Consider the following 27,121-nt stretch of genomic DNA (forward strand, 5'->3'; position numbering starts at 1 on the left):
TCTGAACATTTGGAACTGGAGAGTCAATAGAATAAGCTCAATGAAGTCTCCAGAGAGAGCGTTTGTGCTGTTGTTCCAGGGCTCAAATGTACACATCAGAGTGTCTGTGAAAAAGAAGGTGTTGATGGAATTAAGGCAAATAGTAGACATTTAAAAAAGAAAAAGTTGAACTATTAGATATATTGGTTTAATGAGATTATGTCATATCAGGACCAATAGTATTGCTTTCTCTAACGAAAAGTGAATATAATCACTCATATCTACTGTTGTTATCTGCAATGACTTCATTTCTGTTACATATTTTTTCCTCAGTTGAAAACAAGAAGCTGACCTTTTGCAAGTGGGAAGATCAGCTTTTTCCTTATTGGCATTTATAATATTGACTGTTGCATTTAGCAGTACTAATTTAAAGTCTAGACTTCAGGGCAAAAGAGGCTCTTTTCAGCCTATCACCACCTGCAACAAGCTAGCCATCCCACAGCGACAGTAACACCCTGCGCTTATACAACCTGGAAAACATGATAGCAAGTGAATTCACTTGCCTCCAAAATGCCATCATTTCAAGCTACAGCTCAGAAACCCTTTGGTTCTAGGAATGTTCTATATGCTTCCAGGACCATCTAAGAATTTATAATAACTGGACCTTAAAAAAAAGAGGGGGGGAACTTATTGTATTTATCAGATACTCTAGTTAAAAACTTGGTTTGGCTTATTAGTGAACCAACAGTGAACTAATTAGTGAAGCTAACAGCAGCTTTGTACGGTCACTTGAGGATCTAGAGAAACGTCTGGGTCCTTGCAGTCCCTACCTTGACTACTCCCACAAACACGAGATTATTGCTCCCATAAAGGGGCAAAAAGCCTTCTCAAATGACAGGCAAGAAATTGATCTGTAGCTAAAGAAATCAGTTTTCCTGTGTGAAACAAATTTCTTGACTCAAGCAACTGCTCCATGAATGGGTAAAATAGAATTTAAAAGGAAAAAAAAGAAAAAGACCCTCAATACTGGATAGTGTAAAATGTTTGAACCCAAGAAAATGGTTAAACATCATTTCCTCCATTTGTAAAACATCATTTTATCATTTTTGTGGGAAAATCCCCAATTCTTTATTTTATCTTGGTGAAACGTGAGCACAGCATAGTTAACATTGGTAGGTTATTTTTTGGAAGTCAAAAAATAAGAGAATTTTAATTCTAGAAGAAGAATTCTACCCTTGGCATAATTCTCTGCCTTTGGATTATATCAATGGCTTACCATATGAGCACTTAGATAACTCTTATGAACACTTTGAAATGACTATATCATGCATGATCAACGCGGTACCTGAACAGAAGTGAAACATGGACCTCACATCCATCAGTCCTCATGTTTCATTGTAGCAGAGTGTGACTGTAGAATGCATTTGGCTTAAACATGAAATAAAGCATTTACCAGGCTGAGTATAGGACACTTCTGGACTTGGTGATGTCTTTGGCTTCGGAGTAACATGCTGGAACACCTTAGGAGCTGAAAGAGAGAGCTCGGATCATGAGTCATTTGGTTTTAGCATCTCCCAGTCTTGCCTAACACATAAGGTATGACAAAGTATAAGGCTGATTACTGATTTTAAAAAAGTATTGAAATGGGATTTAGATGGAAAAATAAACCTTAAGCTCTAAAAATAGATCAGTTAGAATTCCAGATACTTTAAGAAAAATGAAATCTGAGAAACAGCAAAATTTGACTAAGCATAAGAACAGGATGAATAATTTTTTTAAAACATCATTTCAGAAGAGATAGCAATTTAATTAATGCAAGAGTGCTCTACTTTTGTGGAAGTTTGCTTGACTTCTTAAACCCATCCCCATGTCTTTCTGTGAAGACGAATTCAGTGAAGTCAGAATGGGAGCCCATGAAGTATGGAAAAGAGCAGCTTAAAGTCAGCTCAGAACAGCAGAAAGAGAAGTGGGCAACGGAATGGAATGGGTGGGCTCGCATTCTACATCCCCGGCAATTGTTAGGCTCTAAATAAACCTTTAAATGACATGTTCACAAACCAAAATTGTCTTTCCACAGCTGTTCCTTTGGAGTAACAAGGTGCAAATGTAATAGATACCAGGGGGAAGAAAAAAAGGTCTACTTTATTTATAGCTCATTTTACAATTTCAAAAGTACTTTCATAAGGATTATGCCCTTTGATTCTCACCGTACTGCTGAGAGGAAGGAATTATCAGCTTCACTTTAAAGCTATTTGCCTGGGGTCACGTGATCATTAAGCACCAGAGACAAAACCTGAACACTGAGGTCCAGACATGACTGCTAGGTCCCAACACTTGGGCTCGCTATATCCCAGCTCTGCAGGTCACATTTTAACTTGTTCCTCATTTTTTTAGGTGGAATTAATAAACCGGTCCTAACTGAAAGGGTGATTGTGAGAATTAAGTGTGAAATGTCAAAATGATGTGAAAGCTATACCCCTATAAATATCTGTTTCTGCTTCTGGAGAATCTTTACAAATTTGACATTGAAGGATCTGAGTATATTTTGCTTTTCACATTGTTTGCCCCCTCAAGAATTAGGGGCAATTTTGATGGTTATAAGATTTCTAGATATAAAATCATTAACAGGACTGTTCATTATCACTTATGAACATAGGAATCTAAAAATCAAACCTGTATTTTAATGATGAAATATTCTTGATGGTTTCTTCCAAATTTTTGATCCCACTATCCCCTCAAATGCCAAATATAGTAAATTTAACTTTTGCTATCTCATTTATCAACATAGTTTAAGTATAAATGAGGTGGCATGCCCAATTACAGAATTTCATTCTGAGAATAGTGGTAGATGAATACATTGCATTGCTCTTTAAGTTGTGCACACTATTGTTAGATGATGCCCTTATAGCCCAACAATAATAATTTGCATTTGATATTGATATTGCACGTACGAACAGAACATTCTCCCATTCAAATGGCCTTTTGAAATTCACAACAGTTAGCCAGGGGTAAGGAGGGAGTACTACTAGGGTTTAAATATTTGTTTTTGAACTACTGAGTGATACATATGTATACATACACAAATATCCTTGAAAGACTATACAAACCTAGGGTATTGCTGGGATCTATTAAGTAAAGCTCATATTTTCCTGGGTAAGAGAGATCCTAATTTCACCCACTTTTAAGAGGAATAAGTAGAGTGCATATTTTCATGATCAATTTTCCAAATAGTCCCCTTACACTAGGTTGCCCTGACAAAGCTAGAAGTGTTTGGATTGTAGCTACTTTCTAGGGGAGATGCTGATGGGCTGGGAGTTTGCTCAGTTGGGACAGAATCAGGATGCTCTCTTGTTATAGTCTGCAGTCACTCTAGGGTTTCAGAGTGAGAGTGAACCACTGAGCGTATGCATCTATCCATTCTGAAGGTTAGCTAAAGGTCTAAATCAAAATCAAACAAAGTTGAAACTTAGAATACAGTGTCATAATGGGAAATTAGAGTAAGCTCCTGATTTACTATATTGTATTTTTATAAGTGCAGAGTACGGCTCAAAAAGATAAAATTATGAATAAGTCTTCCTTCTTAGTTCATATCTCCTTTACTTTTTAAAATGTTACTAATGAGGACTTTATATCCTCAATGTCTTAACTTCCAGCACTTCTTGTTTCTCATCTTTTCTCTTATTTTCCATCATTCATTGTTTTATGCTTTCTTATTTCTTTCCATTTCTCCTTTTTCTGCCTCATTTGTTCTATGCTTTATATTCACATAAAAGGTTGAGAGCTTCTTCTCGTGATTTTATCTGCTGATTTCTTAAAGTTAGATTTTAGTTTCCTATCCACAAATTTAATATACTTGCTTTGTTTTTTATTCTTATTCTATTATTCATTACTTATTCACTAATCATCAATTATTTTTCCCAGTATTTCTTATATATTAATAGTTCAAATTTATTTCTTGTTATTATTTTAAATTTCTTATTCTTTCAGATGATTGTTGCTTTGGTACCTTCATCTACTTACATATCACACCCATACTATTTTTTAGCAAAGTTTTAGTAATTAAATAAAAACACATTTTAAAATACATTAAAGCAGATTTAAAATCATTAGCTAGATGTAGTAAATGGAACTGTTTTTTAAGGAGTTTTCCTTCAAAGAAAAAGTAATAGGTAAAATTTCTCTCAGAAATATTAAAGGAAGTGTTAATACCTCTCAGATATTAAAGACCATCCCCACATCTACAGTTTTTTTCTTTCAGTAGGGATACTGAGATATGATTAAAGAATTTGTGTTGGTAATTCAGAGTTACTACCTAGATCAAGCATAATTTTGATGCTGCTAACATTTTCCTTTCCCCAGACCACTGGTCATAGTTAGGGTTCCTTTCCTAGTAAATTGGGTAGGTGCACTTCATATGCTTTTTGGAAGTGGGCCATGTATAAAAAATAAATTTAGATTTAGGGGACTGGCCTAGACTATAACTTCCTTGACTACAGAAGGATGAAATTTTGTTTCACATTCCCAGTGTCTAGCACATTGTCTGGTGTGAGGTCAGCATGCAATAAGTAGTTGTTAAGTGACTAACTGATGAAATGAATTAATCAGCCACTTAAGCACCAAGGGTGGTACAATTTTAAATTAGGAGGGAAGAGAGACAGGAGATCAGTTGATTCATGACAATAGACTAGGCATGACTGGGTATATGCTTGGAGTAGGGACCAATGTTAGAGATGTCTGGAAAAACTGATGGACTGCAGAGGCCGGATGAGGAAGAGGATAAAAATCGATGTAAAATGCTCAGGATCTGCAACAGATATAAATGAGAAACTGAAAGGAGGGAAAGATGAGCTTTCTTTGAGGCATGTCAATTTTATGGTAGCCTGAAATGGAGATCTGCCAAAACAGTCAGAGGAACTGGACAAGATCTTGGTTGAGAAGTTAGGGTTAGAGTTAATCATTCAATCATTCAAGTAAGAGCTTCTTGAACAGAATAAAAAATAGTTTATAATGACTCTTGTTTAGGTCCTTCCCAAAATTCCTAGCAAAACAACCAAAGCAATATTATGTTATTATTTTACAGGAGAGGATATATATTAAAAATCTTCATGACCTAATGTTAAATAAAATTGACTGAAAGAAAAAAAAATTAGGTGATTGGCAGGGGGAGGATATTCAAGGACCATGGAAGGTTTTCTCAAGCTGCGAGAAGTGGAGGGAGTAGGCAGGCTACTCTTTTAAGAAATTCCACTCTCCTCCATCCCCCTCTCAAATAATATAACAAAAGGGAAGCTTCTGGAATAAGCTACTCCAATAATATACTTTTTGATAAAGTCTAAAAATAAATGTAAATATTTATTAGGTTTCAAAGGAAGTCTTATTTTATAAGGGTTAAAAACCTAACTTGCTATAATTCAACAGAGTAACTCCACTAACATCAAACTTTTCAGGCCAGAATATAAAATAAGTATTTACCTGGCTGTGTTGGTGGGATTCTTAGACGTGGAGATATTTTTGGTTTGGGAGGAGCTCGCGGTGTCTCCTTGGGCACTAAAAGAAAGGATATAGGTTCGGAGCTCTTGAGGTCTTCAAGAGTCACAGTACCTAAACCTCTAGGATCTCAGAGATGTTTGTTGAGTAATTGAAGACCTAAATACACAGCAATTAAAGTTCCCAAAGAGCCACAAAGTATAAGAAGGTAATTTTCTTATTATAATGGAAAAAAAAAGGCAGCACATTAAAGATATCCAAGATATTCTGCTGGCAAATGAAACTGTTGGAATTTTAGAAATATCCACTTCAAATACCTATTAAACAGGTTAAAAATAAATTTCATAATAAAATAATTCATCATTATAAATTCACATCGTTTTATCAGAATAACCCAGTATAATATTTTAAGTGCAAAGAGATACAATTTCTTCTAAATAAAAAGCACATTACATTCCAAATATACCTAGAAAATGAATGTATCTTAATAGTAAGTGCTAATGGGAAAAAATTAATCTTGTTAAACAAAACACAATTTTTATTGGTCATGTTGAAGAAGAAAAATTGAACAGAAATTGAAAGGATACATTATTGAAGAAAGTTATTCTTCTGCTGAGCAATTCCCAAAGAAGTTCTAGGACATTCAGTGTAAAAAATCAATTATTTCTTCACCAAGAAAATTAAAAGTTTATCCTGCTGGAGGAAAAGAATTATCAAATGAAAGATCGCAGCTTGTGGAAATACCTTGTTTGGTTGGGTTCAGTGTGTTTGGGATAAAGAGAGATAAGAAGAAACAAAATGGTTTTCAAGGTCACAGAGTTTCAGGCACCTTAAGAAAAGCTTGCTGAAAATAAGAGTTATTAGATAAAAGAAGAAGCTGAGTCTGTAGGGACTTCTTCCTGATAGTCAAAATATACAAGGCATGCAATCGTTTCAGTGGAATCTTCTTGCCTGTGGAGAGATGAACAAGATATGTTGGAGATTACACTGGTTTAGGAGCCTGGAGCTGGGAGATTTAGAGTTCGCTTTGCGGATCACTCGGTCTACAACATTGGGTTCTTCATCAACAGTAACAGGATTTTTAAGAGCCCTTCCAACCCTAACATTCTATATTTCTATGGTGTCCTTAGTCTTGTGATATTCTGACTCTGAACTGCTTTGCTTGCCGAAGTTCGTACTGATAGGCTATTTGCTTCCCCAGGGTATAAGAGACCATCTTGCAGGTAAAGGCATGTCATGAGGCAATTCTATAAAAAATGATTCAGAATGAGATTAGTATCACTGATAGTATCTACGATTAAATATTTCAATCGTATTAATGATTAAAGCTATTTAACAAAACTTTAGAAAAGTTAGAGATAATTGACACAGATCCAGTTAATGCAGTCAGTGTGGAATTTTGGTAAAAATTAAACTGTAGAGTTTAAGAGGCAAAGGATATTAACAGGATTTAACAGGACATTTTAGAGGACAATGAATAAAATTAATATCCATATCTCCTTTGGAAATAGAGCCATATAAAATAGTTTAATGGTCATCAAAATACAAGTTTGGGCTTATTTATGATAAACTGACATTCCAAGAGAGCCTGCAGATATTGAGAAAATTTTCCCTTGTAAGAAGAATATTTAGTTATCCACATTGATGATTTGTTTTCCCATATTTCAAATTCCACCATCAAGTAAACCCTTATGACTTGCCAAGTAACCAGTTTGACTTCAGTTTCTCTTATTTGTATGCAGTGAAATGGCCAAACTGGCACAGGAAGGAGCAGTAGAAAGTAGTAAGGGACCTGAATAATGACAAGATGACTGACCACTTGTACCCCTTTTTGTGGAATGCTCCAGTATTTCTGGAGGTTTTGGTTATCCTTAAACAAATTAACTATGTTAAAATAGTTTTTATATGACCACAGACCTTGTAAAACTAGTCAAGATGATAAAGTATTTAAAATTGGGATATTTATATTTTAAAAAGAATATAAATGTTCTTCCCCAGAAACATTACTATTTTCTATATGAAAGACTTGCAGAGTAGCTGAGAGGTGTTTTTCAGTTATATCCTAAATAATGTTCACAACACTGCCATATGACTGGCTACAGATTATGGATAGAAGGAAGAGTGGGGCATCAGAAAGGTAGGGTCAAATACTGCGAGCAGTGATTAAGTTAGGGCTTTTGATAACTAGTAATAGTGCCCATATATATTGTCTTTCCATTCTTGTAAGTTCTGCAAACACTCACCTTCTACATGAAACACAAAATAACGTATTTACCCGGTTCGGTCTGAGGCTCATCTGGGCTGGGTAGGATTACAGTTTGGGAAGGCAGAGGTGATGTTTCTACGGTAATTGAAGGAAAGTACCCAGGGTTACTATAGCACTTCACACACCTTGAGTACAGATGACAGAACAGATGGTAACAAGTGGATTTTAAAGAAAAAAAGAAAGCAAATTGCAAGTCTACAGCAAAATAGCACTCCTACTTCTTCATAATGCATTTAGTTTAAAAGCTGCTTAGAGATGCCAGGTTACAAAATACTTTCAAGGTAAGCAATAGCCTTACTTTTTAAATCCTCACTCCACACTAGTACATCCCCAACAGTGCTAGAAAGATAGGTTCAGGAGGAACCGTAAGGAGAAAAATAAATTTAAAATGTTAAGGCATAAGTCATTCAGCAGCATTGAATTTTGTTTAACTAATGAAGAAAAAAATCAAACATGTAAATGAATGTGATGAAATGAGTGTTAATGGAAAGTATGTTGCTAGGGCAGAAGGTATAAATGGATCATCATACAAAAAATATTATCTGAAGTATTCAACGTAATACCAAGCTGACAGAATGTTTAACATTAGGAAAAAAGACACTTTAGATTTGACAGTTTCAGTGACTGAAGTAGAGAGATCAAGGTCTAGATACAAAGCTGAATGGGAGAAGACACTTTTTGGACAATGGTTATGAATAGAAGCACCTAGAAAGAAAATTAACTGCCATGACAAAGAATGATGTTGCAACATGAATTCACAATGAGGGAGAACCTGGGTTCTCAGGTGATGGCGACAATGAGGGCAAAAACTGCCAGGGCATGTCATTACCTAGCGTGATCTCAGGTGGTTCAGACACATTTGTAATAGATTCCACAACTGTATCAAAACAAAGGAGAACAATTTTAAAAAGCTTAAGATGTTAGGCCACAATCAAGTATCTCTTTCTTGAATATCAACACACCTCATTCTCTTGAGAATCTGCATCACATTTTTACAGATAGGACAATGGACTAGGATAAGAAAAAAGAATCAAGAGGGAAATCCTATTCTATAACCCTAATCCTCCAACTAATATTTATGTTTTAACTGTCATTAACTGTCAAATTTATTATGCCTCAATATTTAGATACCACAGAGAAACTGAAATTTCTGTATTCAGAGAGTCACTTATCATTTTAATTTTAAGAATTCAAGAATTTTAGAAGCTCTAGCTCTTCAAAGCTATTCCACTGTAGATCAAGTGCCCCAGCTTGAACTTTCAAATTCCATGAAATGTGATACTAATTAAAAATTTTTTGAATAAAAGAATAGAAGCATGAAAACCTTTACCACCTTCAGTCTTTGACTCCTCTGGCCTGAGTGGTGCTTTGGCAGTGGAATATACATAATCTATTTCAGTTGGTGCTAGGGAAGAAACAGGGAATGGCGGGTTAGTGGTGGACAGCCCATAGCACCCACTTTAATGGAACACTGTTTAATTTTAAAACAGAGGTTAATTAAGTAGATAGATTTGTGAGAATAAATAACATTTAGGTAGATTATGAAGATGACTACAATGAAGGCAGGAAATGAAGGCAGTGTGCAGTGTGGAACACATACACACACACACGATAACTGGCAGGGTCTACAGCGATTTCTACCTGGAGCAAAGCAGATAATTTCACTTCCTTATTTTTGTTTAAGGATTCTAGTGAGAAAAAGACATAGAGTGAGTCCTTTGAAAGCATGGGGATGAATCCTAAAAACAATATGAAAATGAAAAATAGGATGTGCATATTTGTATTAAAAGTGATCAGATATTAAAAAATGAAATTGTGCATTCACAATGAGAGGAAACTAAGCAAGGAAATTGTGAAACTTGCATAGCAACATAGCAGATACTAGCAAAATGGGCTGTATATAACATTTGACTGTCAAGTTTCACTGGATGAGCACAGGCAATACGTGAGGAGCCATGAAATGTCATAAAGCATGAGGACATCCCAAAATGACTTCCACAATGAGATGGAAAAGCACATATACCTGACTTCCCATTGGGGAACATTATTACCTATAGCTTCCTTTGATGACTCAGTGCTAAATGTAACCGATTCCAGGACTTCAGAAACTAGCAAAAAACACAAAATGGTAAAATTGATCAAGGATGGGTTGTGAGCATTGAATGAATTCATACAAACTAAGTATTTAGACAAGTGCCTTGTACCTGTAAGTGCTCAGTGTCAGCCGTTACCATAATAACAATAGTACTATTAACCCTAAAGGAAACTCTAATAACCGAATTCAGAATTTTATAAGTATTATAAGTTATCATTAACAACCATAGAACCTTGTTCCATCAACATAAGCATCAAAATGCCATTTAGCTAATTAAGAGATACACAAAAGGAATGAAAAGAAATTACAATCCTATGTTAAAAATAAGATCTGGTGTTTCAAAATAAATGTCAGAGAGTTGCAATAGCATTGAAAAGCATGATCTTTAAAATTTGTTTTTAATTTTGAAAGGCAATAATGTTTAGGCTCATATTGTGTAAGGTGAAATTTTGTTATCTTTACTGAAGTGAGAACTTTCTCCTTCATTAATGGTCACAATTGAATGAGCATTCTTTTCACATAGCAGAGCAGAAGTTTAGCTTATTACTAAAGAGAACCACAAGTCTGTAACTTAGTGAAAAATAAAGGTAAAGAATAAAATCAGTTCTTCTAAGTGGTTCTGTTGACTACTTAATCAGATATGTGATTATTCTCTAATATTACACAGAGCAAACCCAAATGAAGATAGGTATTTCTATACAGTTGAATAACATAATTAACATGAAATAATGTATTACTAATTTACACCAGTATGCAATCATGGAAGGAGCATGTACAATATACAGAGTTGTTAAATGTGTATTCTTTTGTATTTTTTAATATTTGGAAATACAACATTTGGGGTATGCCCCCTGAAGCTCATGGTGTACCAGATAGATTAAATAATCTATTTACCAGGTTGACTTTGTGTCATTTCTAGGCTTGGTGATGTCACTGGTTTCAAAATAAGAGTATGCAGTTCAGTGGGAGCTGAAAGAAGAGGGTCTAAGATGTCAAACTAATTATGGATAATTTATTTCACAGGTAGCAACACATAGACCTTCAGAATCACAGGGTTATGGAGAGGCAATGCAGAGTATGCATTATTTAAAGCAGAGATTGGCAAATTATGGTCCTCCCAAATCCAGCCCTCTTCCCGACCTGTGAGCTAAGAGTGATTTTTACATTTTTAAATGATTGAAAAAAAATTAAAGGAAGAGTAATAATCTATGACGTGTAAAAATGGTATGAAATTCAAATAAAGTTTTATTGGAACACAGCCACACCTACAACCTAAGATGATTCAAGGCGTATTCACATATCACTTACATCTTGGCTTTGGTTACCTACAAGCTACAACAGCAGAACTGAGTAGCTGTGACAGACTGAATGGTCTGCAATATTCACTATTTAACTCTTCAAATAAAAAAATTTGCTGATTTGCTAATCCCTGATTTTAACTATCCTTCTAGAAAAAGGAAGAGCCTATTTGAAAAACTGAGGTTCTCAATGACTACTGTATCTGAATCTATTTTCCCACAAGGGCTTTCTAAGTATTTCCTACAGCTGGTTTCATGACAGTATCATTAACAAAATGTTCAGTATCATCTAGGAGTGTTTTACTCTATGTTCCAGTTTGACCACCCCCTTGGGTACCCTCAACAGGTGTCAAAACTTTTTTATTTTGCTGTTCCCACCATTCCAACCCCTAATTCAAATCCTACTTAATTTCAAAGCTCAACTATTCTCTATCAGCCAACATAGATCCTTGACTCCTTTAAATATTTTCTTTCTAAATTTTTTACCAAACAAGCTGCTTTTGTATAAGCAAATTATCTTCTATCTAAGAAAAACCCAAGAACAGGTTTTCTTCACAATTATATTGTACTCTATTCAAGAGGTAAAACATGCCCTTACTTTTGATCTCTTCCTCTGCTCTACACCCTACCCTACTCAACTGCTAATGTGGTGCTGGGACCACAGAGGGCAAGGAAATGGTTGTTTACCTAAGACAAAGAAGCAGTGCTATTTTAAAAAGAAATGAATGGAATAGAATGCTAAGAGAATTGAATAAGATGCATCTTTTGTCAGAGAGAATCCTTATGCATTTGGCTACCATATAAATCTCCAACCATGAACCTTCTTGTCCACATGAAATTGTAGAGATTCTACCTTCTCTGTTAGGGGGCACAGAGGTGGGAAATGCAAGTTACCAAGCCACATCACTGTCACTCTTGGGGCCCAACTGCAATAGGCTGGAAGGACTCCTTAAACAGAAAACCATAGATTTTCTTGATTTTTAAACTGTGAAGCTTTGGGAAATTTAGTGTTTAGGAGAAGGATTTCTTCCCCTATGATTTGAAACTAAAGGAAGAAAATATTGAGTTGCTATTGTATTTGTAGGTCTAGAAACCATCAACAGCATTGTACCTGTACCAATGTTTTGTAAAATATTAGATTTTCTTGAGTTTATTGGCTGAGTTTGAAAAAATTTTACTTTACCAATCTAATTTGTTCCTTATCACTGAGGGTCTTTTAGAGACCAAAATTTGTTAATTTAAAGATATAGGTATTAATGTGTATAATTAGATACTCAGAGAGATTCCTACTTAGTAAAGGTTAAGAACCAATGTTAAACTGTTGTGGAGAATAAGGAATAGTCAAGTTCATCAGTGATGGGGGAGCTGTAACTTAGATTCACTAGAATTGACACTTCCAGGAAGCAACTTGTTTTTGGTAATTTAATATAACAGGGAAACCTCATTCCTTAAAATAGGAAGAGATTAATGAGGATATCACAAAAATCTTACAGAAAGTAAGTTGCTCGGAGAAATTTCATGGTACTTAATTATTATCATTTTATAGATCTAAATACCAAATAGAAGGCAAACAATTTGGACTTCAGACTCTTCACTGAATCATATAATGAAATGTTAAAGGGGTTTTCATGGAAGATAGATTTCCTCAGCTGGATCCAGGGACAACTGTTAAAAGCAATAGGTAGCACCTTAATTAAGAATCCTGACTACGTAAAAGATGAAGCATGAAATAGAATTACAATAGCACTCGAAGGAAGCGGGAGAAACTCTGGCCATGACAGTGATGGAGTGGGTTTTTAATGAGTGTAAAAGCATTTAATGAGGTCACAAAAATCATTACCTAATGTTGTTTCTGGAGCTTCAGAACTATGAATAACAGGTTCAAAGCTAGTAGCAGGAACTAACCAAAAGCAACAACATGAACACAAGAAAGTTTAAACACACATAGAAAGTCTTAATTTTTCTTTCAAAACATTAGTTTCAAATGACAATTTTTTTAAAGTTTTGCATTCATAGAAAGCAAACAGTCCCTGTAGCTAGGAATAATTCATTGCAGAAGATAGGCACAACCTTTGAACTCTGCTATGAATCTTAGTATGGTCAACATGAGCCTTTCCTAGGTGTTTGATTTTCTGATTCTCATATGGAAGCTAGCTTTGGAAAATCTGTTTAGGCAATATACACAAAAAAATATGTGAAAGTAACTTGTTACATTTCTTGGAAGCTGAAAAAAAAATACCTATGTTTATGTACTCACAGCTATAATAAATTGATAACGTGTTTAAATGTAGATATAGCAATAAATAAACATGAGTGACTATGCCAATCTTGCCATAAATAAGAGAGACCAAGAACTTCACCCAAGAAGCAGCTGTTAACCACACCTCAATGCCTTGACTCTTAGGGAACATGAAGGCTGTTACTTCCCATTGGAGGCACTGCTTTGGGACTCCACTGGGACAGGCTGCTAGGGCTTACCCCTCAAACCATGAAATAACACATTTACCCAGTTTGGTCTGAGGTGCTTCAGGGCTTGATGTGGTTTTAGGTCTGGGACGTGGACGATGAACTCGTGATGTTTTAGGAGCTGAAGGAAGAAACGTTGGATTACTCTAGTGAAGGTGGTTTTGGAAATAAGGTTCCAGATTTTCTAAATATATTTCCTTGAAATTTAAGACATATATTTTAAAGATGCAAATATGTTTGCCTATTTTGTTAATTCTTTTATCACTGAAGATTCTTCGGAGGTAAAACTCGCACATAAAATTAAGTCAAGAAATGAAGAGTCTTGTAAATGCCTAAAAAAGGTAAGGACTATCATTAAACCGTAGTAAGTTCACACTAAGAAATTAAATATGCCCCCCTATCCACGGAACCATACAAATTGTTATGATTTAATTCCTATGTCTGAAACTAAGCTTTAAATGTGAGCACTGTTTAGACAAAAGTACATGATACAAATTCAATTAAGATTACATGGTAGACAGACATTTTGATCTAAGTCCACGCATAGCTTTTAAAAACAACAGGTAACTTCTTTTTAGAGTCTTCCATACTCTTATTAAGAAGAAAAATAAAGTTGAAGGATGGCAGAGGATGACAAGATAGTCTTATGAAGCTGGTGATAATGTTATTACAATGATGATGATGATAGAATGGATTGACAATGAGCAGGAAAAAATTGTTGAGGAACACAGAATATCATTACCTAACGTTGTTTCTGGAGCCTTGGTTCTAGGAGTGACATGTTCAAGGACTGTAGGAAGAACTGGCCAAAAATAATAAAATAAACCAAAGAGATTTTAAAAATTCACTTGAAGACTAATTTCAGAAGCCAGTTGTTAAGCTTCAGGACTGAGAGAAAAGAGACACACACTTGTTCTTTGCAAAGTTGACCAAATTGTGGTGAATATCAATTAATCTCATAAAATAGTACACCATTGCACTTTGCTCAATATCACTGTGGTCAACAAGAAATTCTACATGTTTGATTATCTGATTCTGGTATGAAAGACTCTGCTGGACAAGCGTTTTACACATTTATATAATATATACTTTTCTAACTACTGGAAAAAGCATTTATCAATTTGTACTTCTATACAAGTTGACATAAATGTCTACTATTTCAATAATCATGGGTACAATAACGAGCTCATATGTTTGAAAGTATAAGGATCAATGTAACAAATGGAGTGTGTTCATGAAAATTTCAAAGTGGTCCTTGATTCAATAAAAGAAACTCTGTCAAACCCTGTTAGAGAAGGAGAAAGAGTCAGTCTACTCTATCACAAAAGCCCATCATTTAAACTTTCAAGACTCAGGCACATTCAAAAATTTGACCATTAACTAAAAACATCATTCCTTGAAACAAGAGATCTACCAATATAATCACATAGATACTAATTCAATAAAAAGTAACACAGTCAAAAAAACATGGTATTTCCACAATTGATGAGGAAAAAGCGAGTGATGAAAATAAGGGATAGATGGAAATTCATGTTTGAAAGGAAGCTTAAAATAGCCAATGCCGTTTAAGCAAATGCACGTGATCACATGACACAGCATTGAGTGGTTACATGGCAGTTTGACATCCTGAAATTAGTATACACACAGTTCTCTTAAATTCGACAGATAACCTGACATAGAACGTAGCAAAATTGCAAGGTAAAGACTGTAATGGAATGACAACAGAGGGTATAGAAATGGTTTTAAGATGCAGGAGAACCTGTGGCTACAATGGTATGACAATGAGCAGGAAAAGCACTATTTGAAGGACACGCATTCTCATTACCCACGATTTCTGGAGCTTCAGTTCTAAAAGTACCAGGTTCAAGATCTGCAGTGGGAACTAGTCAAAAGCAAGGAAATAAACACATGTGAAAAGTCAGCAAATTAAACCTTACCAGTATAATAGTGCTTCAATAGGTATATTACAATTTGAAATTATTTTTCTGAAATTGCATACTTGATATTTAAAGATTTGGTCACCTAAAGCCAGGTAAACTTTCTTTATGAGATAGTCACAGCCTACACAAACTGATACATATCTCAATAAAGTCAACATGATATTCTCCTAGGTGTCTAAGTACCTAATTCCAATCATTGTAGAAGACTGACCTAGGAAACTTTAAACATTTTACCAAATATATACTTATGTAACTGTTATGGCAGTTGGCTTTTCTGTGGAAGCTTTAAGAAAACAGCATGTCCAAGTGTTCATCACAAGGAAGAAAAATATCTTTTTTTCCTATTTCTTTAATTTTGTAGCTATATGAGATGATGGATTAAACTAAGTAAATTTACTGTGGTCATCATTTCACGATGTATGTAAGTCAAATCATTATTCTGTACACCTTAAACTTATACAGTGCTGTATGCCAATTATATCTCAATAAAACTGGAAGAAAAGAAAGAAAATAGCATGTCTAAATAAGCATGGATACAATAAATAGCTTTCGTGTTTGAAAGGAGGCATAGAAAAGAATTAAGCAAAGTGAATCTTGTAGATCTTGTTGAGAGCTCATATTTAGAAATAGGCTGAGACCTTGTTTGAGGCAAAGGCACTCAGCAAATCAGGATAAAGAACATATAGTGTGTGGTGCCCAGTAGAGCAGCTCTCTGCTCTAATCACATAAATTCCGTACCCTAGATAGGAGGGAGAGAGAGTTGCAGGAGAGATCCCTGATGCTTCTAGGGTCAGACCCAAACTTCTGAGTCACACCTTCAAGGATTTTCTTCAACTGCTCCTATGGACCCATCCAAACTCAGTACTATTCATCACCTCTTGGAAGCAGAACCTCCCTTATTCCAGAAGTCTGTGCTCTCTGGTTGGTCTCTACACCTTACTTTCTGTCTGTTTAACTCCATGATTTTAAGACCCAACCTCTTTCCAACTCCTTATTCCTGTCCTTCACAGACTTTTCTCTCTTTCAACTCAGAGATGTTTATAACCCCTGCAAAAAACAGCTCAGGGCTTCCCTGGTGGCGCAGTGGTTGAGAGTCCGCCTGCCGATGCAGGGGACACGGGTTCGTGCCCCGGTCTGGGAAGATCCCACATGCCGCGGAGCGGCTGGGCCCGTGAGCCATGGCCGCTGAGCCTGCGCGTCCGGAGCCTGTGCTCCGCAACGGGAGAGGCCACAACAGTGAGAGGCCCGCATACTGCAAAAAAAACAACAACAACAACAACAACAAAAAACCCAGCTCAGTTTGAACAGACACACTGCCTTGGTTCAATCTTTTAATGTTTCACGTTGAGGCAGGTTCTGAATTTGACTCTACTACAGACTGTGAAGTAAAAACAAGCTGCCAGCTTCTGTGATATCCTCACAGATCTTGATGGGCTGTGGGGAGACGGAAGGCACTTCGTGTTTGTTTCTTGAGATAAAGATGCTTGGTTCTATTTAAGACATTTTTTTCTTTAAGAGAAGAATGGAATGGAATAAGAAAAAGCAAATAAAATACATAGTAAAAGAGTAGATCCTTGTGTAGAAAGCACAGGGAATTCAGCTGCCACGCGCGTCTCCCCCATCATGTTTTCCTTTGCTAATGGGGAAGCAGCAGCAGGTCATTTTGTGCCTTTACCCACATGGGGCTCACAGCGGCTATCACTCCCACTACTAGCATCAAACCCAGACTCCCAAGAGCTGCAAGGACTCAGTCCTTTAACGAGAGACCCACATTTACCCAGTTTGGTTTGAGGTGCCTCAGGAGTTGGTGTGGTTTTAGGTTTGGGACGTGGACGACGGGTCCGTTTTGATGTTTTAGGAGCTGAAGAAAGAAAACCTTCAGTTACTATAGAGTCTATAGTTCAGAAGCTATGGGTAGCATGACACATGGCTCTAGGTTTCCTAAAACTTATTAGATTTCCTCATATTTTAGGAAATGTGTCTTTGTAACTTTTTAATTGGAAACTTTCACCCTTATTATAATAGTATGGTTTTCTTTTTTTTTTTTTACAAGTTCATTGGCAATGAGTCAATTATAATAGTGAAGAATCATTCAAGAAGTGAAGAATCATTCATAGAACTCTTGTTTGAATAAAAAGGATAAGAATCACTGCTAAAATATTATGGTAGTGGTGATAGCCAGGTACAAATTCTTTGACAGTTTACTAAAATAAGACCATGTCATTAACTAAAATGTCAGTTAAAGAACAAATATCACAGTTAAAAAAACAGTAGACCTTTAGATCCACAAAGAACCCTCCCTGACACCATAATAGTCGTTAGAGTCAAGAGAATTGCTTTTTAAACCCAGCTTTTACAAAACATTGGTTAAAAAACATACAAGATGACAAAAACAATTTCAGGTGATTACATGTATAACAGTTGACCTGAGTTAGGTTCATGCATGGCTCTCTTAAAAACAAGGGATAACTTGTTTTAAGACTCAGAGACTTCAATTCTTTTAGGATGAAGAATATCATGGAGTGACAACAGAGGATGATGATGCAGCTTTATGAAGCAAAAGAACCTGTAGCTTCGATGTTGATGGAATGAGTTTGACAATAAGAAAAAGCACTTACTGAGGATCACAGTGTGTTATTACCTTGTGTTGTCACCCAAGCCTCAGTTCTGAATGTAACAGGTTCAAAGTCTGCAGTAGGAGCTGACCAAAAGTATTAAAAATAAACCAAGTGATTGTTTTAAATAAACTCAAAATATTTACTTCAAAAGAATCTTACTAGTATAATATAGGTTCTAGAACTACATAGCAACTTTTAAAAACTCTTAAACTAGAAGAGTAAAAGTTGATTTCCTAAAAATTGGCCATACCTCAGTCAGGTACCTATTTCCTTATTCCTCCTTCTTTGATGATCTGATTCTAACTAATAAGCCAAAGTGGGATGTGTGGGTATTGCCAAGAGCTTATCTTTGGAAAGAGGCTGAGGCCTCAGCATGATGAATCAAATTGGGTATCCCTCCAGACTAAGCAAAGAAAGAACATGCCTTCAGGAGCAAAGAACAGCTTGCTGATATATACTTGATCAAATCTCAACTGCTTCATCAGGTGCCTAAAGATCTCCACCATGGGAGTCCATGGACCAATCAAGATCTACAAAAGCTTTGACTACCACCTTGAAGTCAGACATCCTTTATACTAGTATTACAGTTAGACTTTCTCCTTTGGTTGGTCTCTACTTATATCCATTCTTTCTGATTTTATTCCTTTCCATCTTTCTACTCATCTATGTACTAGGATGATTTCAAGGCTCCACTCTTTTTAAATTTATCTTTCCCTGCTCCAAATATTTATGTCCCTAGCACATCTTGTTGGTAGCACCCAAATATCAATCTTGTATTTGCATAGATGCTGCCTAATGCCATCTTCTATTTTATTTACAAAGGAAATGCTTTTGTTCTTAACTGTCTTGCAGGTTTGAGGACTAAAACATGTCTCCCACATCTGATACATTAGCATCTTTAGAGGTATACAACTTGGAGGATACTGAAGGCACTTAGTGTTTGTCAATTTGAACTGAATATGCCTAATTTTTCACAGGAAGCTTTATTTTCAAGAGATAAATGGAAGTTAATAAAATGCACAGTGACAAAGATTTTACAGAGGAAGCAAGAGGCATTCAGCTGCCCCACAGATCTCCCCCTACTGTGCTCTTCTTGCCAGTTCCACAGTGGGAACTGCAGCTTAATACGAGTTGTATCTTTACTCTCATGGGGCGTATTGGTTACTCCCCAAAACTGGGATTACTCAACACCCTGCTGGGTTAGGTTGTTGGGACTCTAAACCAGGAACACAAGTTTACCTGGTTTGGACTCAGGTACTTCAGGACTTGGATGTGGATGAATTGTCTGTTGTGATGATTTGGAAGCTGAAGGAAGAAATTCTTGGGTTATTACATAACTACATCACCCATGGTTCTGGAAGCTATGGGAGGCAAAAAACATGACTCTAGATCTTCTACACCTTGTTAGATTTTTGCCTGTTCAGTTTGAGATTTTTGTCACATACATAACTCCTTTTATATCTTCTTTTACCATAGAAGATTCTTTGAAGACAAAAATCACTTTTTAATATAAGAAATAAAGATTAGTAATTATAATCAAAGTCTCATAGAGCAGCTTGACTGGGCAACAAAAAGGTTAAGAACTGTTGCTAAATTTTAATGGATAATGAAGAACAGTCATACTCAATCTGAGGTTTATAATTTAATCTTCCAATCTTTGCTACATGTTCTAACTATTAAAATAAAAACATATTATTACCTAAATGGAAACAAAACAACAAAATACTATGCAAATAGAAAAAAGGTAGAAATGTAGATGTGCAATGAATGGATCCTCCTGGCCCTATGAGAGCTGTTGATGACTTTATCTGTCTAGATAAGAGGGAGATCGGGATGTGTTTGAAAACCAATTTTACCACAAGCACCGCTGGAATAAAACACAGAATGACACAATTTCAAACAGGTTACGTGGCAAATAAATATCCTAAAGTAGGGTCACACATGACTAGTTCTATTAAAAACAACAGGTAATTTAAAGGTTTTCATAATTTTAAGAAGAATGTAATTGAATGGCCACAAAGAATAAAACTGTTGTTACATGGAGCAAGATGAAACTCTGGGTCTGACAACAAGCAGGATAAGTCTCGTTGAAAACACAGTTTATCATTACCTAATGTTGTTCTGGGGGCCTCTGGTCTAAGAGTGACAGGTTCAAGGACTGTAGCAGGAACTGACCAAAAAACAATACAGTAAACCAAAGAGATTTAAAAATACATGAAAAGTTAAAACATTCACACCTCAACAAAACTTGCTTATATATCATTCCTTCTACAGAAACAAAGAAAAAAAAAAAAACAGAGAAAGAGTAGAGGATTGTTCTTTGAACATTTGGCCAAACGATAGTCATGGTCAGTCTTAGGCTTATCCTTGGAAATATCTTGAGTCAACATGAAATTCTCCTAGGTTTTAACTAATGGATTCTAATTGATATGGAAAACTCTGCACTGGAAAATATTTTTAGGCATTTACCTAATGTACACTGAAAAAAGAAACTGTCTTTAAAAAAATCTGATCAACCTGTACTTCTGTGGAGGCTGAAAACGAGCCCTTACTGTGTTTAAGTAAACATGGATACAATAGACAGTTTATAAGTTTGAAACAGATATAAAAATTATTCATTGAAGCGGACGGTGTTGGTCTTGCTAAGAGCTAGTCTATGGAAAGAGTCTGAGACCTCTGTCCAAACCACGACAAATAAAAGAGCAGGATAAAGATGGTTACTCAGTCTGAAATACTCAGTAGAGCATCTCTCTGGCCTAAGCCCAGAAAAAGTGGAAATCAAAGACTGTTGATGTCTCTCTATCAAATCTAAGCTCTTGAACCAGGTCCTCAAAATCCTCTTTCAAATGACTGGATGGATCCATCCAAATGTAGCATCATCAACAGCCAGGTTTTGACCATGAGAAGTAGGACAGTCTGTTCTAGGTACCCCCAACCACCACACTTCTGGTTCTTCTGCCTTGGTTCACATTTCCCTCCATGTATTCAAATCCTGTAGTGGGCCTAAAGCCCAAGGTCCAAGGTCCAAGTCCAGTCCACCTTGATCTTTTCCCTGTACCATGCAAACATATTCTCAACTTTACAGTTTTAGAAATGAAATGTCTCCCACAGCTGGCATATCACCCACAGTTGCCAATATTGGTCCAGGAATTTGCAAGGTACTTACAATTTGTTTATTTACTTGAACGTAATATATTGGCTTTGCTAAAGAAGTAAAACTGGAATTTTATAGTAAAATATATACTAAATGTATGTCAAGACTCACACATAAAAAGAATATGGTATTCTGGCACCAGCTGTATCTCACCCAGTCATGTTCTCCTCAATACCTGGTAGAGGAGACATTACTGATGATGCCTCATGACTTCATGCTTAGAGAGAATATGAGCTTGGCACTGCTTTGCGTCCTCAATTGGACAGGTTACTACGGCTCACCCTTAAACCAACGAATCACACATTTACCCGGTTTGGTCTGAGTTACTTGAGGGCTTGGTGTGGTTTTAGGTCTGGGACGTGGACGACGAGGTCTTTGTGATGCTTTGGTAGCTAAAGAAAGGAAAGCCTTATGTTATTCTACATTGTACGGCTCTGGGTACTGAGGAGAGGTTTTTCCAAAACCTGTTAGAGTTTTTAAAGTTCCATGAATTTGTAGTTTAAAATTTTTACTCATTTTATGCCAATGCATCTTTTTTTTTTAAGGTTGAGGGTACTTTGGAGGCAAACTCATGTTTATAGTCAAATTACTCATTCAAGGCATGAAAATTAGCACTTGTAATCAGATACTCATAGAACTTCCTCACTGGGGGAAAAATGAGAAGGACCAGTTCTGGTGCAAGGGGAGGGGAAGTTAGGGTCACACTAAGACCCTAACTTCAGATTTGGATAATTGCCTATTTGTCAAATTAGTAATAAAACACATCATCACTTAAAACACCAAAAAAGAAACAAACATACCATGCAAATAGTTTTTTAAAAATCTAGAAACTTAGATGGCAAAGGAGCTTAAGAGTAGCTGTTATTGCTGATCAGCCTAGAGAGGAAATAGATCCCAATTTGTTTTAAACTCAGCTTTAACACAGAACACTGTTCAATGAAGCACAAGGCGATGTGATGATTTCAAATGCCCCCCGTGGCAGGTAAACATTTTGAACTAAGCTCATGCCTGCTCTCCTAAAAACAACAGGAACCTTGTTTTTAAGAGGCTTCAGGGCTCTTCAAGTGAAGACAGTGGCTGAATGGCAGTGCAGGATGATAGCGGTCATCTCGTGAAAGAGGAAAAGCCATGTGATGGGGATGGAGACTGAACAGACTGTACAAGGAGCAGCAAAAGATCTAGGCAAGTGGCACAGGGTCATTACCTAATGTGGTCCCAGAGGTCTCAGTTGTAAAAGTATCAGGTTCAAGGTCTGTAACAGGAACTGAAGTAATAAACAAAAGAGGTTTTTAAAAAAATGTGTATGAAGAGCTACAACATTCATGTCAAAATGAATCTTGCCAGTGTAACATTGCCTCTAGAATATTTTTTTAAAATTTCTGAATGAAGGGTGTTATGGACTGAATTGCCTCTCCTCAGAATTCATTTGTTGAAGTCCTAACTCCCAATGTGACTGTGTTTGGAGTTAGGGTCTTTAAAGATGAAGTTAAGGTTAAAGGAGGTCATAAGGGTGGGGCTGTAAGCCAATAGGACTACTGTCCTTATAAAGGAGAGGGAGAGACACAGGGACGCTCATACATAGAGAGAAGGCCCTGGGAGGACACAATAAGATGGTAGCCATCTGCAAGCCAAGGAGAGGGACCTCAGGACATATTAAGCCTGCTGATACCTTGATCTTAGACTTCCAGCCTCCATAGCTGTGAGAAATAGATTTCTGTTGTTTAAGCCACCCAGTCTGTGGTATTTTGTTACAGCAGCCCCAGCAGACTAATAGAAAGGGAAATCAATTGTTGTGCTCAGACTTGGCCAAACTGTAGTTAGGGACTTCTTCATCTCATGAGACAGTCATTACCTTTGGTCTCTGTTTAGCACCACAAAAGGGAAACAGTTCCTGTAGTTAGTGCTTGAATATCTGAGTCTGCTATGGTAGACTTTAGGATATTGTTAGGCTTTTACTTAAATATGTTTCTAACAACCCTCAAGAAGCACGTGAAAAACTAACCTGTACTTCTGTGGATGCTGAATAAAGAAAATATCTACTACGTTTATCAAATTATGGTTGCAGAAAAAGTTCCTAAATAACCAAGCAGCCATTACACAAATAGCCAAAAACTGTTCTGATAATCTTGCTGAGAACTCAGCTTTGGAAAGATCTTGTGACTTCTGTCCAGACAAGAAGACTAGGTAAGAGGCAACTTCTTAGTCTGTGGCAACCAGTAAAGCACCTGTCCACTCTCAGTACAGGGAAAACTATCCAAGTTCGGGAAGAAGAGACTTCTGATGCTCATTAAGAACAATACTAGCCTTATTCAACTAGTGTCATTCAAATGCATCATCACCAACAAAAATGTTTTGCCTGGCACTTAGAAGAAGCAGGGACTCTGCCCCCTCTGGTTGCCTCTCTATATATCCTATGTTTTCATCTTGTTCACTCTCACCTATCCACTTGTGCAAATTCGGATGTGACGTCAAGGCCCAAACTCCTTCTCTGCTCTACTGAAGCCCACGTCGATTTTTCGCTTCTTTAAGACTTGCTATAGATGTATGAGATGAGAGAATTTGGGGTCCCTCCATCACCAGTTAGGGAAGAACTAAAGATCAAAAGCACCCATTTTGGATTATATGTGAGTTAAAAAATAATATATATATATTTCCATTTAAAAAAAAGAGCCACTATAATCAGTCTACACTTAATGTTTGTGTACCTAAGAAAAATCTTGAATTTGCAAAAACACCCTGCCCTGTTTTCATCCTCTAGGATTTTCACACAAGAAAAGCGTTTGTGCTCAACTAACCTGCAGACTGAGAAGTATAACATGTCCCTTACTATCCAGAATTGGAGAGAAGGTTATGTCTCTTCCAAACATGAACTCCTCGCCAGTTCTGAAGGGGCATGATTCCCTCACTAGGGGGTATATGGGTTTACATTTTCAACCAGTGACAGGCTGCCAGGCTCCTTAAGCCAAGGGCCCTGCTTTTGTCTGGTGTGATCGCTGCTGCATCTGAACTTGGAGTGGTTTTAAGTTTGGGTTGTGAATGACATGTCCGCTGGGATGTTTTTGGAAGTAGAAAAAGATAAATTTCTGTTACTTTAAAGCTTCTGCAACTTACAGGTTTTTGAACAGAATCTTCTTTAGGTTTTCCAAAGCTTGATAGATTTTCTTCGGTTTCAGGAAATGTTTCTTTCTAGTGTGAAAAGTTTGGCCCTACTATGCTACTGTATCTTCCTTTGTTATTGAAGATACTTTGGGGACAAAGTTGACACATTAAAATGAATTATTAATTCAGAGAGTCAAGATTGGTATCTTTTAACACATTCTCCTAGAGTCCCCTGACTGCATTAAAAAGGTTAAGAATTATTTCTAAACTATGGTGGAGACTAAGGGGGAGTCAGATTCACCTTAAGGATGGGGCTTACTATTTAAACTTATTAGCCTTGATCACATTATCTGTTAGACAATTCACTAAAAACATATTACCCAAATGTTAACAAAACAACAAAAAAAAACAGGCAGATAGGGCTTCCCTGGTGGCGCAATGGTTGAGAGTCCGCCTGCTGATGCAGGGGACACGGGTTCATGCCCCGGTCCGGGAGGATCCCACGTGCCGCGGAGCGGCTGGGCCCGTGAGCCATGGCCGCTGAGCCTGCGCGTCCAGAGCCTGTGCTCCGCAACGGGAGAGGCCACAACAGTGAGAGGCCCGCGAACCGCAAAAAAAAAACAAACAAAAAAACAGGCAGATAAAAAAGGCAGGTGTATAAAGGATGTATAAAGAAACTTCCCTGTCACAGCCTGGTTAGCATAGATCAGGATCAGGCACTCTTATAAATACATGAAATTTACCTTAACAGAGAACTCTGGTTGAGCTAAAAGCAAACTGGCTTGAAAAAAATTTTAACTGAAAAAAATTTTAACTAAGTTACAGGGCAGGAAGATATCCCAAACTAGATCCAGGGATGACTCTCTTTAGAATAAGAAGTAACTTGCTTTATGCACATTTAACTCACAAGATAAAGAATGTAACTAAATGGCAACAGAGAGGAATGGGCAGAAGTTTGACACTGAGCAGAAAAAGTGCTTGCTGAAGGTCAGAAAGTGGCATTACCGAATGCTGTCCCTGGAGCCTCTTTGATAGGAGCAACTGCTTCAAGGACTGTGGCAGGAACCGACCAAAAATAATAATAAAAAATGTTAAACATTTATACAGTCTCAGAGGGATATGGTGTGTCTGCACTCGGGTACCAGTTTATCACTCAGGAAGGATTGTCTCTGTACTCAGATAACTGTCCCTGAGAAGTGTCCCTGAAGTTTCTCACTCTGTGATGATCCTAGTCTAGGTAATGTGCCAAAGTAGACCCTCCCCAACTTGCTAGAAACTCATCTTTGGAAAGAGACAACAAGCTTTGCCCAACTGGGGTACTTAAGAGAGCAAGATAAAGGGTAGCCATTCAGCCTGTGGTTCAGCTGTATCCTTCTGTCTCATGCCCAGGAAAGCCTACCATGTATGGATAGTGATGATTCTTACATGAAACCCAAACTCCTAAGTCCAAGAGTAAAAATTCCTTTTCAGCTGGTCCTTTGAGCCCATTTAGCTACAGCAGCTTCAATAAAATGCTCTGATCAGCACCTAGAAGCTGACAGCCTTCACTGGTCCGAAAAGCCTCTGTCTCCTCTCGCTGGCCTCCACACAGGTCCTGTCTTCTGAACTTCTTCACCCCACCCTCTCGCGCCCCAGCCATCCAAATCTATAGTGATTTCAATGCTCAAGCCCTTCCTAACTATTCTGGCCCACCCTGACTGTTTCTTTAAACCAGGGGTTCACAAACTATGGCCCATAGGCCAAACGTTGCCCATGGCTTGTTTTCATATAGCCCATTTCCATTTTTAAGTGATTGTTTAAAAAAAAAAAGGGAAAAAAGAAAACTATACATCAGAGATTACTGAGGCCACAAAGCCCCAAATATTTACTATCTTGCCCTTTATAGAAAATATTTGCTAACTCCTGCCTTAGATCTGTACTATGACTTATACAACTTTAATAGTTACCAAGAAATAGTCTATTCGCCCAAATATATGTTTGACCTATAGCTGTTTCAGTCCACTACACACATTCAATATATAAAGGATGGATAGAATTGAATGAGAAGCCAATGAAATAGACATTTAGAGAGAAGATTCTAATTCACAAAGGGGAAGGAATTTGGCTACCTCCTAAGACCTGTCCGACTGTGTTCTGGTTGCCTGCTCTGGAGTGAAAGTGGCCGCTGGCCCTGACTTGCCCCTTCACTTTCTCTAGACCTCACAGGGATGGGCTGCAGGATTCCTCAACCAGGATCTACACATTTACCCAGTTCAGTCTGAGGTGTTTCAGGATTCCGTGTGGTTTTAGATTTGGGATGTGGATGATGAGTTCGCTGAGGCACTTTGGGGGATAAAGGAAAAAAACTTCAGGTTAATAGAGTGTTTTTAGTTCCAGAAGCTGTGGATAGGATTATAGTTGTTATAATTTCTTGAATTGCAGGAAATTTTTCTTTTGAGTTTGAAACATTTGTCCGTATTTGATGATTGCCTCTTTTTATCACTTATATTACTGTGAAAAACAAAAATCACACAGAAACCTGAGTTGATATATCAAGGATATTCTCAGAAGGGATTTTGGAATGAAAAAATTTCCAAAAACCTACTGAATTATTGTGATGGTGGGGAAGGGGTAGGGTGACTTTACACTAATGATGGTGCTGGTAACTTCAATTTACTAGCCTTGGACATATTTTCTATTTCACTCCTTACTGAAAAAAGACTATCATTATCTAAAATGG

At 36.9% G+C, this 27,121-nt stretch overlaps 1 protein-coding gene across 1 annotated transcript in view; it reads right to left on the reverse strand.

Moving 5' to 3' along the window:
- Window positions 1-27,121, reverse strand: part of ABI3BP (ABI family member 3 binding protein) — a 261,606-nt gene that overhangs the window by 65,794 nt on the left and 168,691 nt on the right. Inside the window, exons 33-50 of the mRNA XM_089910463.1 lie at window positions 26,652-26,724; window positions 25,408-25,469; window positions 22,508-22,567; window positions 21,612-21,695; window positions 20,260-20,319; window positions 19,389-19,454; window positions 18,173-18,232; window positions 17,309-17,392; window positions 15,417-15,473; window positions 14,334-14,393; window positions 13,632-13,712; window positions 10,722-10,796; window positions 9,784-9,840; window positions 9,066-9,137; window positions 8,562-8,609; window positions 7,742-7,807; window positions 5,452-5,526; window positions 1,433-1,507 (exon numbers count right to left, since the gene is read on the reverse strand). Coding sequence (XP_089766589.1) covers window positions 1,433-1,507; window positions 5,452-5,526; window positions 7,742-7,807; window positions 8,562-8,609; window positions 9,066-9,137; window positions 9,784-9,840; window positions 10,722-10,796; window positions 13,632-13,712; window positions 14,334-14,393; window positions 15,417-15,473; window positions 17,309-17,392; window positions 18,173-18,232; window positions 19,389-19,454; window positions 20,260-20,319; window positions 21,612-21,695; window positions 22,508-22,567; window positions 25,408-25,469; window positions 26,652-26,724 — 1,215 coding nt within the window. The remainder of the gene's footprint in view (window positions 1-1,432; window positions 1,508-5,451; window positions 5,527-7,741; window positions 7,808-8,561; window positions 8,610-9,065; window positions 9,138-9,783; window positions 9,841-10,721; window positions 10,797-13,631; window positions 13,713-14,333; window positions 14,394-15,416; window positions 15,474-17,308; window positions 17,393-18,172; window positions 18,233-19,388; window positions 19,455-20,259; window positions 20,320-21,611; window positions 21,696-22,507; window positions 22,568-25,407; window positions 25,470-26,651; window positions 26,725-27,121) is intronic.

This window comes from Delphinapterus leucas, chromosome 4 (genome assembly GCF_059928025.1).
Source record: "Delphinapterus leucas isolate spDelLeu-1000000601 "Yukka" chromosome 4, BTC_Dleu_Yukka2, whole genome shotgun sequence".
NCBI lineage: Eukaryota > Metazoa > Chordata > Mammalia > Artiodactyla > Monodontidae > Delphinapterus > Delphinapterus leucas.